The sequence below is a fragment of the Terrapene carolina genome, unplaced genomic scaffold (genome assembly GCF_002925995.2).
Source record: "Terrapene carolina triunguis isolate 2854851 unplaced genomic scaffold, T_m_triunguis-2.0 Scaffold714, whole genome shotgun sequence".
Lineage (NCBI taxonomy): Eukaryota > Metazoa > Chordata > Testudines > Emydidae > Terrapene > Terrapene triunguis.
The window spans coordinates 10,937,816-10,948,599 of NW_020665065.1; the positions used below are offsets into that span (position 1 = coordinate 10,937,816).

General features: G+C 42.1%; 1 protein-coding gene across 1 annotated transcript; it reads left to right on the forward strand.

The window, feature by feature from the left end:
- The first annotated feature begins 456 nt into the window (after nt 1-456).
- Nucleotides 457-9,771, forward strand: LOC112114055 (centromere protein S-like). Its single transcript, XM_024210582.2, has 5 exons — nt 457-561; nt 2,425-2,548; nt 3,969-4,002; nt 7,743-7,809; nt 9,059-9,771. Exons 1-5 carry the CDS (start codon nt 514-516, stop codon nt 9,215-9,217), a joined length of 432 nt encoding a protein of 143 aa, XP_024066350.1. The 5' UTR covers nt 457-513; the 3' UTR covers nt 9,218-9,771.
- Nucleotides 9,772-10,784: the final 1,013 nt, after the last annotated feature.

The window sequence follows — 10,784 nt, forward strand, 5'->3', positions numbered from 1 at the left end:
CAGAAATATGCAGAATAATACATGGGGCCGAGGAGGTAAATTGAGTGCTCCTTTTTCTCTCTCAATACAGGAACAAGGTGACATTCAATGAAACTGTTACAAGCAATAAATATAAAACTGAATTATTTTGATGCAGCTTAATGAAGCTGTGGAATTTACTGCTGTTGTCTAGTATTGATGCCAAGAGTTCTGTAGCCAGTGTAAAGGCTTAGACAGCTATAGAGATGTCCAGAGGATTTTTTTACAAAAATGTTTCCTATGCTCCCTTCTCTCCCTTTCCCCCGTCCAGCTCTATGGCCCCGGGCTCCCCGTCCGCCCCCCAGCTCCTTGGCCCTTTGCTCCTCTCACACCATCCCCCCTGCCTCAGCTCCCCTCCCACCTTTCTCCTCCAGGCCGGGTCAGCGCCGTATCCCGCCCGCCGGCGGCACCGCCTCTCCGCCCCGCCCCCCGTGGGCGCTGGGCGGGAGATTTGGGCTCCGCCGGTCGCGGGCGACAGCCGGCTGGGCGCGCGCCATGGAGCCGTTGGGAGAGCAGGAGCGCGAGCGCCTCTTACACACCCAGGTAGAGGGTAAGGTGACCCCCCCCCCGACCCGTCCCGGGGCGCCAGGCCGCCTCTTGCTGTCAGGAGCTGAGGAGAATGGCCGCCCGTCTCTTTTATCCCGTGGGTGGCACCGCCCCGAGTGTGTCTCCCCCCCCATATATACACAGCCCCTAAGGGTGCTGCCCTTTTCCCCCAGTCACCCTGGGGCGCTCCTTCCTCACCTCCTCCCCCCAATCCCCTTGGGATAGGAGCCCCCCGCCCGCATTTCCCATCACTTTGGGGTGGCCTCTCCCAGCTCATTCCTTGGGTCATGTTCCTCCACCACACCCAACTGCACTAACTCTGCTCCCGCTCCCTAACTCTTGCCTTCCTCCCCTCCCCCCAACCTGCTCTTGGGAATAGCTCTGTTTTTCCCCTCCCCATCCATCCCCATGGATGCTATTCCCACCCCCATTTAGAGAATGGAGACCCCCCCCAGCGGAGGGTATTTTATATAGGGGGAGGATTCCCATTTGTGCCTTTGAAAAATCTCTATACCCTATAAAGTGTCATTAACCCCCTTCTAGAGCTATGGTGTCCTCTCCAGTTCTTTCCCACCCACTTCCACTGTGGGATATTGCTCTACTATCTTCCTCCCATATGTTTCTATGCTGGACTGGGTATGTGCAAATAATGTTATGCCAGTATCTGAACTGATACATGACTAGCCTCTTTCATGCTATAATGCAGTAAATGGTTATGTTATATAATTCACTGTACATTTTTGGAAGACCCTAAACCTAAATCAAGTTGCTAAATTTTCAGTTTCCTAATGGAAGAATCAAATTTGAGTCAAACTGTCTAGAGGAAACAAAAAAAGTCCAGCATTTAAAAATGAGTACATCTTAACAGTATGAGAAGGCCTCAGAGCGCCAAAGATGCTATCCTTAATTTATATTATTATTATGCTTTTTCTGGCTCTCTCCCACAAAATTAAGTTATGGATATTGGACAGGGCATACATCTCCACTCAAATCTTGATTCTTCAGCCACTTGCCACCTGCTGCAGTGCTTAGTACTGTGCGTAATCTCATAGTCTCTTCAGAGTAGCAAACTCTATATAAGCATATAAGGCCCAGATCCTCAGAGGTATTTAGGCTCCTAACGTCAGTTGAAATAATTGAAAGTTAGGAGCCTAAATACCTTTGAGGATCTGGGCCTAAGTATTTGCCAGATGGATCAGGCCCTAAGGATGTTTTTGGAGCTGCTGAGCATCTGCAACTCCTACTGAAGTTAATGGGACGTAAAGATGCCAAGCATCTCCCTGGATCAGGCCCATAAATTTACTTTTGTATACACAGACATAGTACAAATGAGATCAGTTGTACAAAGGTGGCCTGAGCTCATTGTGAACTTAAAAAAAAAAAAAAGTGTTGGTTTCAAACCTAAGTAAACAGAAACTATCATAGGTAATTTGTAATGGAAAAGCAAAGGGCAAAGTGTCATTGATGCTGTGATTTGATTGAACATTCATTACTTGAATATTTTAATAATAAATATTAATAATTTGTTTAAAAGTCTCTGATATCCTTAAGGGACATAGACCTTTCCCAATATATTTTATATTGACTCTTGTCCTTTCCCATCTTGTTTTTTTCCAATTTAATTTAGACTATAACCCCTTACGGGTAAGGGAATCCATTTTTGTCTGTATTTTAAAGCATCATACCCACTTATGGCACTACACACTTCATAAATGTGCTGTTGCAATAATTTTGTTCTGTATTGTTAAACAATGATGTATGTTTTATCCTTTCAGTCAGTGAATGTTTCTTTATAATTTACGTGAGAGATGGTGTATTGGTATGTAAAGTCAACTGTGTAATTGTTTTGGATTGTTTCAGAGGCTAAAGGCTGCAGTTCACTACACTGTTGGTTGTCTGTCCCAAGAAGTTGCAGAAGACAAAGGCATTCAGTTCAGCAAACAAACCATTGCAGCTATTTCAGAGATCACCTTTAGGCAATGTGGTATGTCCATACATATCTATATTTGTACACAGGAACAATCAGTGGAGATTAAGTGCTTTTTAAAAAATAGAACTGGAATTAGACTGTGTCTTGGGTCACTTTTAAAGAGTACAAGAAATATTAACTTTATTTTCCTGGCATGAAGGGGGTACTTAACACAAGGTTTGTGAAACCTCAGATATGGCCTCATCTATGCAACAAAATGGCCCACATTAAGAAACTGGTCAAGAATGTATATGATAATGGTTCCAGATAACATGGTTGTTCTGGCTGATGCCTGATAGTACAAAGCAGAGAGAGCCTTTTCTGACTGCAGGGATGAGGCTTGCCTTTCTTATTGTATGTGCAGCTATTCAGTTTCTTGAAATAGTGTTTTCTGCACTTCTTTTTTTGTTTGTTTGTTTGTTTTTTGGTAAATTGAAAATGCTTCAGGTGGTTTTGCGCGATAACTGCTATATAAATTCTTGGGCCATCTGGGAAGCTTATGCTTGCTTAGCATCTCTCTGATCTGGGTTTATTTACCAAGTCAGCTTATTGTTCATTTCTCCCCTTAACTAGAAATTATCATGTATAATGGTCCAGCAGCTTTCACTGTCATTTTATATCTAGTCTTTGAAATAAATAAATGCAATTAGTGGAATGCTTTAAAAAAAAAACAAGGCCATGGCTACTTTGTGTGCAGGGGACTTTCTTGTAACAGTTGGGTATTAGCCCCAAAAGGTGTCATTTTCTTCCCAGGTACAACTTCTGCCATAGAGCCACGATGTGGACTGGGCCTCTCCAGCAGTATCACATGAAACCATAATAATGTTTAGCACTGATAGAGGTTTATAAACATTAATCACTTGAGATTAGCCATAGGTGTTTGGCCAGAGTAGATGGCTTAAGGGTCTAATATTCAAGTTTGTAATACTTGAACTCATGGGACCACAGTTTCAAATTCTAGCAGAACAACGCAACCCATCATGCTTCCAGGGTAGATAAGTTGAGTATAATGCTGTTTGTGTCTTTCAGACTGAGACCTTAAAAGTGTGAGGTCCTTTTTGCTCTGCATGGATGTAAAAGATCCCGGGGCAATGTCTGTAAGAGTAGAAGTTTATTGCTATTATTATATAATCATACACAGAGACTTGCCTTGGTGTCCCTATCCAAAAATATCCATCACATCCCCACACTGTTGTGCATCATATTTTACTCTGCTTGTTTGCATGGGTGCTGCCCTTCATTCCTAAGAATGGTGACATTTCAAGCGTTGTTGCTTGTATGTATTTTCTGAAATGCTTTGAGTCAAAAGGTGTTCTGTACATGAGACGTTATTATTGGCCACCATAATTGCTATAGAAATTAAATAGATTTCATCTTGTCGACTTTAGGAAGTGTTTTAACTGTGTGAAATGTCTTTTTAAAATTTTTCTTTCAGAACATTTTGCAAAAGACCTTGAAATGTTTGCAAGGTAGGTACTGCAAGAACACTTAATCCTTACAAAGTCTTGTTTTTTTGCTCTCCATTCAGTGACATATTTGGATACAGAATGACTTCTCTTTCCTATCCTCCTATCCAATTGTATTTGAGAGTGCCTTTACTTTCTGCATTTTTCAAGGGGCCCAGCCTGCTTTTCATTTGGTGGGTGATGGTAGCTACTGAAGCCATGCTGAATTAGAATGTAGCTTTTATTCAGTGTTCATTGTTTGGTTGGGGTCAAGAGTTTAATGTTTTTTGCATCTGAGTGCACTGTCTGTATTGGTAGTGTTGATTCAAAGCTGTCGGGGCATTTTCCAAAGTTTGCTGAGTGCTTGACTCAGAAACTCTTTTAACGGATGTGAATAATGTCTTAAGTACTCTGGATAAATACTGTGGCTTGTGTTTCCCCCTCCTATCTGTTGGTCTCAGAATTGCTTTGTCAGTTTGTACCAAGGAAGGAAAAAAAACATACACAATACAAAATAAATAAATTACCTAGAGGATAGTAAAGCCTAGTATTGAAAGTTGCTTCCTGAGTGTAGTCTTGTGTGTGAATTGTGTTCTCTCTAATGTAATTGCATGCAGGTGTCTGAATAAATACAGCACAGTAACCACAGTCAGAGGTTATCATTTTGCTGTGCTTATTAGCAATAGTAGTGCTTCTTGAAGAACGGATTAATAGTAGTTGGCTTTAAGCTTGTAAAACTTCTGTTGTGTGATGTGCCTGTGATTTATGCTCATCTGTTCAATTAGAACTGTGGGTAACAGAAAATTATTGCTATTGAAAGTTTTTATGAAACCATTTGAATGACTGAGGACTGTAGAGGCTGAAGCTTTTCAGTGTACTAACAAGTCAAGTTTGGTGCCAACAGTCCGTCCTCCCCATTGTATTATTTCTGTATGCAAAAACCCTGGGGATCTTAAATCTCTGTTTTGGGTCATCTGTGTATTTGCTTTAAACTGATGGGTATCTGTAACTCAACTCTTATAACCTGAAGTGCCCAAGCATCCTTGTATCTCTGTTCTCTCAACAGCCCTTCATTTATTGCCACTCCTCCGCTTGTACAAAGCACTACTGCTAAAATTGCCTTCCTTTCCCAGCTGTTGGGACTGTGTCATTCCCCTCTTTGAATCCCACTTCTTTGAAATCAAGTTCAAGCTTGTTGTCCCCTCCATCAAGACCCTGCACAACTTCACCCATATTTACATCTTTACTCTCATTGCTCTTCCAAGGCTTCTTTCCTAAACACCCCTCTGCAGCCTCCTCACTCTTGTCTTACACCTTGTTCTGTGCTACCTGGGACATCTTTCAGGCCTCTCTTTCCTCTCAAGAGGCCTTCCCCTCCTAGTGTTACATCATCTGCCTGTGTGGCTGCCTGCCAGCACACTTCTTCCTCTGGGTCACTGGAAGGGTTTATTTTTTTGCAAGTGATAGCTTTAAATCAGTGTCTTTAGATGACAGGGAAATGCATTATCATCTAAATGAGTGAAACTAGATGACTCACAAGCTCTGAATGCTTAGCAGTATGGGGGTGTCTTATCCGGCTGAACTAGGGAGCTTAAAGTGGTGCTGGGGATTCGGTAGGTGGCACTCTGGGTCAAAACTGACCCAGTAACCTAAGATGGTGTTTAGAGGGAGTTGCATTGTTTGAGGTGCCAATTTTCAGTTCTATATAGGGTCTTCTATTGCCATCATCACCATAGAATCTGAGCACCTTCCATTAAATCATTAAGTGATGTGACTAACATCCGTCATGTGTGGTTCATTTTCTCTCTCATTCTCTTCCTAGAGAGGAAATTGTGTGTAGTGTTTGTGTAGATTTTTTTTTAAACAAATATGTGCATGCAACTCTGTTTGTGTTAGTGGCGGCTAGGTGAAGAAATGTGCCTTGCACTTGAAGTGGATGATGGTGAGTGTGACAGAATGGGATATGTCCATGTCAGATTATGAACTTATTTCATACTATGTGTGGAAATATTTGGCACTGTGACTGCACTATCCTGGACATGCTCACTGCCCGGGAAAGGTGTTTAACATCTCATTGAAGGACTGAAAAGCCATCAAGACTGCGATCTAAGGCTGCCGATTTTGATTGTCTCAACTACTGGCACATCCCCTGGAACAGTAGTCTCTCTACGTAGGGGCCCACAAGAAAGGGCTAAATTGACTCCCGGGTCTGGAGTGTGAGTATGTGGCAGAGAGATAGAGGTCCTATTTAAGAGCAAGGTCCTTCTTTGTGCAGGGGAGTCGACTGTCACAGTATGTAACAAAGACTTGCAGGAAGAGTGAGATCAGATGATGGGAGGGTGTGTCTCAGGACTTTTTGTTGTTTTCCAAGATCTTGGACTCTCAACTGCCTTAAGAGAAAAGTTTCTGTGGTTAAGAACTTCCTTTCTGAGTCTGCGTTCCTTGCTTTTCTGCCATGTTGTCCCCGAAGGGGGTAAACTGAAAGCCAAAGTTCCCACAGCTCAGGTGCAACTCTCAGAGTGCATGTGTGAGTGACTGGGAGGCTTAGGAGGTGGAAGACACTGGTTTCAGGGTCTAGGCAGCTGGATTACAGCATCCCACATCCCAAGGAAGGATGTCAGCTTGGTCATACTCCTAGACTCAGACCTATAGACTCAGAGTTAGAAATAGTGACTAGCTAGGACCCAGACATAGGCAACTGGAAATGGTAGAAAATGTTTCTCATAGATGCTATTATGTGAGAGCTTAGCATCAGTGAGGACTCAAGAGCACTCCTAAGCAATGGCCTGAATTGTCCAGTTATGGTTGTGTACCATCAACCAAAGGAGACTGCACCATAACTGCAAATTCCTCAAAGTATTTTCCTCTTCCCACCAGCATCACCTTAGTCTTGCTTGGGTTCAGCTTCAACCAGCTTCTGTTCATCCATGAGCTGATTTAATCAAAGCCCTGGGCCATCTTAGCAGTGGTGGTACAGTCACATGTGGTGAAGGAGAAGTAGAGCTGTGTGTCATCTGCGTGTTGTTGGCGCTGGAGTCCATGTCATCTTACCAATTCTCGTAATGGCTAATAGGTGAATAGGACTGGAGACATAATTGATCTTTGTGGAATTCTGCACGTGAGGGGTCTAGTTGCAGAGGTACAGTTTCCCATCACTATTTTTTGGATACATTCCTCCAGAAAGGACTTTAAAACCATTTTAACATGTTCCATGGACCCTGCCACCTTTTTCAGGTGGGGACATGGGCGTTTATCTCAAGAACAGCAGAGCTTTAGGAGACTGCTTGGGTTCAAACGAGTATGGCTTAGAGCAGGATCTGTGGACCCAGACCACTTGGGTTTGTTGCCAATTCTGAAATTGATTCACTATGTGAGTTTTAGACAAATGGCTTGAATGCTTGATGCCTGTTTTCCTCATCAATTTAACTTGTAAGATCTTTGTGGCAGGGACTGTTTCTTTTTATGTCTTCTGTGAAATGTTAGCACCCTAAGGGGCGTTGCAAAATCGGGATAATATCCATCTTTGAAAAGAGCATTGAGACCCTTGGATAAAAAGAAAAGTGCTGTCTAAATATCACCTATTATCATCAATAAGAGTGGCTGGGAACTCTTGCTGATCTATCTCATTCTAAGATGTTCAGATAAAAGCGAGAGAGCCCATCGTTAGGTGTACAGACCTTTTTACTTAGTGTTTTTAACACCCCTTTGCTACAGATCTCACCAAACATACTGAAAACTGGTTGTTTTTTTTTAATTTCATGCAGGCATGGAAAACGAACTGTAATCAATTCAGAAGATGTGAAGCTTTTGGCCAGGAGGAGCAACTCTTTGGTGAGATTAACACCTTTCCCTCCCCTCCCCCCATTTTATTCCTAATAAATTACATGAGTATTCCCAGGAGCATCTGCATCAAAACAATAGGTGGTGAAATTAACAACTGCTGTTAAATTATAACCCAGAAAAAGATATGGATAGTGGGCTGGCAAGACCAATCTCCCAGCCAGCATCCTTGGTGATCAGTTTGATTTCTTTTTCATCCTGCTCTAGTTTTTGACATTTCTTCCTCAGTATAGTAGCACAGATCTGATTACAGCCAGAGCATCAGCCGTGTTCTAGATACAGCAAAGCTGCTGAGGCTCCAGGTACAGAACATAACCCCCAATGAACATGTTACGATATCTTCAGACTTGGAAAGAGATTCTTTTGTTTTTCCTGTCGTCATGTTTTTGAGTTTCGGGTCAGGGAAATCTCGTCAAAGCTGCTAAATGACCTAACACATCAGTAAAGTGGAGATTATTCTTCCCAGATTTCTGTAAATATTCTGTCATATGATGGCCTGTATGAGATCCAATGTCCATTCCACATAACTTAGCTGTTACATGTAACAGCTATCCTGGTAAGCATCTAAACTTCATCAGGAAGAGAACATAAATCCTTCACATTAGAACAAGTATTTGTTAAGCACCAACATTGTGTTTGGCACTGCACAGAAACCAGAGATACAGTCCTTGTTCTGAGGAGTTTACAATCTAAACAGGTACTTCTGTGCAAGCTTGTACACTTTTCTTCAAGCATGCCTCAGCTGCTAATTTTAGCCTTATCTGGGTAATTCTTTCCTTCCATGTGGAACATGTGACACAAGTCCATCTCAGAAGAATTGGGAGGATTGGAGCTTCATTTTATATTCCTAACTACCAGATGCAGTATAACTTAATTGGGTGTGGAGTGTCTGTGAGGAGAAACAAGATTATTGTGCTCTCTCCATACTGGAAGCACAACTGTGCTAGCTACAAATCTGTGTAAACATAGCTGTTACTAACTGTGTGCTAGTCAGGGAACAGGGTACAACATCGAAGCCAAGGCCCTGATCCAGCACTGGGATCTCGGCTCTCTAAGATGTTTCTACGGAAATCCAACTGAGAATGAAGGTTTTATCCAAAAAATAAGACAGCTGGTGCCTGGCCCTACCGGTGTGTGGAATGTTTCTGTCTGTAGACAGGAAGTTGGCCAACTTGTTTTTCTTAGGGTGTGTGAACAAGCTGAGTCCCCAGCAGATGACTGATTAATTCTCTGTTGTTAGCTAAGGTATATCACCCAGAAGAGTGAAGAGCTTGCATTGAATAATCTGGAACAAAAGGAAAGGAAGAAAAAGAAGTCCAGCGCAGCAAAAGGAAGAAGAACCTCTGATGAGCAGGTGGAGGCTGCTATGGCTGAGAGTGAGGATTCCAACATGGCGTGATCTTCCTCTCAAACCACTTCTTTGCTTGCTGTCTGCTTTGAAACATGGAGCAGTAAGGATCTAATACTATGTTAGGGAAACAACAGCAGCCTATTTGTATGGGAACTCCATTGGGAGATGCCTTTGTGGGGTAGCTATAGCATTGAGTCCTTAGGTTTTAGGTGAACATGATTAATATTTTAGTTCCATCTGCAAAAACAGGCATCAATACCAAACGCTTTTTAGAAGTCATCAAAGGAAGGTTTACAAAGACCAGTATTGCCATAATATTTTAATGTTTTTCTATTTATATTTCCCAAAAGAGAATTTATTATTGAGTGCTTGAAACTCTAAAGCAAGGTATCCTTTACCTAGCCACATAAAAGAATCTAGAGAGTGTGAAGGGCTCTTTCTGGCAATCCTCCATGTCATTTGTGGTTGGCTTCTTCAAATTGCCAGTCTGAATTGTGATACTCCACACTTGTTGGTTGCTGCTTTATTGAAGTGTATAAATATTTTTCAGCCATAACTTATGCTTGTCATTCTTTTTGGCTATTAAAGTAGATTTTCCTGCATCATTTTCCCAAATGAAATTATTTGTGTGCAACACTCTCATTTTAATTAGGATGAACAAGCTGTACTTCAAGCCCTTGTGTTTAGATGAAATAGAAGATGCAGACAACCTATCCTACAATTAGTTCATCTTCTCTGCTGCTGCCAGACCTGGCTAAAGTCAAATGTAGCATTGGATTACTATTGGATGTGTCCTCAACCTTCTTTACTGGTGGATGGGATCTATGATTCAGGGTCACTTCTAAATAATTATTCTGATTCTAATATATAGGGGGATAAGACTGGCCTCTTTAGTAGCTTCTTTTTTGCCCTTTCCTGAACTTAGATTTATCTTGTGCTGCTCAGTCATCCTGAGCTGTTCCCAGTTAGCACTTTGCCTTATGGACTTTCTCAGCTTAATGAACCTGTGTCTATTTGAACATGTGATGCAGTTGCAAAAAAGATTAATATCATTCAGGGATATATTAAGACGAATGTCATATGTAAGACCTGGGAGGTAATTGTCCCATTCTGCTTATCCCTGGTGAGGCCTCAGCTGGATAACTTGTCCAATTCTGAGTGCCACACTTTAGGAAAGAGGTGGATAAATTGGAGAGAATTCAGAGGACAGCAACAAAAATGATAAAAGGTTTAGAAAAACTAACCTATAAGGAAAGGTTAAAAAAAAACTGGGCATGTTTAGTCTTGAGAAAAGGAGACTGAGTAGAGACCTGGTAAGTGTTCAGATATTTTAAGGGCTGTTATAAAGAGGACAACGATCAGTTGTTTTCCATGTCCACTAAAGGTAGGACAAGAAGTAATGGGCTTAATCTGCAGCAAGCGAGATTTAGGTTAGGTATTTGGAAAAACTTTCTAACTCTAAGGGTAGGTAAGCTCTGGAATAGGCTTTCAAGGGAGATTGTGGAATCCCCATCATTGGAGGGTTTTAAGAACAGGTTGACAAACACCTGTCAGGATCCAGGTTTACTTGGTCCTGCCGCAGTGCAGGGGGCTGGACTTGGTGACCTCCCTTCCA

What these genes read in the sequence shown, in the direction of transcription:
- LOC112114055 (XM_024210582.2), top strand. Translation starts at nt 514, where the DNA reads ATGGAGCCGTTGGGAGAGCAGGAGCGCGAGCGCCTCTTACACACCCAG. An exon ending in AGCGCCTCTTACACACCCAG is followed by an intron (nt 562 to 2,424) that starts GTAGAGGGTAAG and finishes GGATTGTTTCAG; the next exon opens with AGGCTAAAGGCTGCAGTTCA. An exon ending in GACCTTGAAATGTTTGCAAG is followed by an intron (nt 4,003 to 7,742) that starts GTAGGTACTGCA and finishes AATTTCATGCAG; the next exon opens with GCATGGAAAACGAACTGTAA.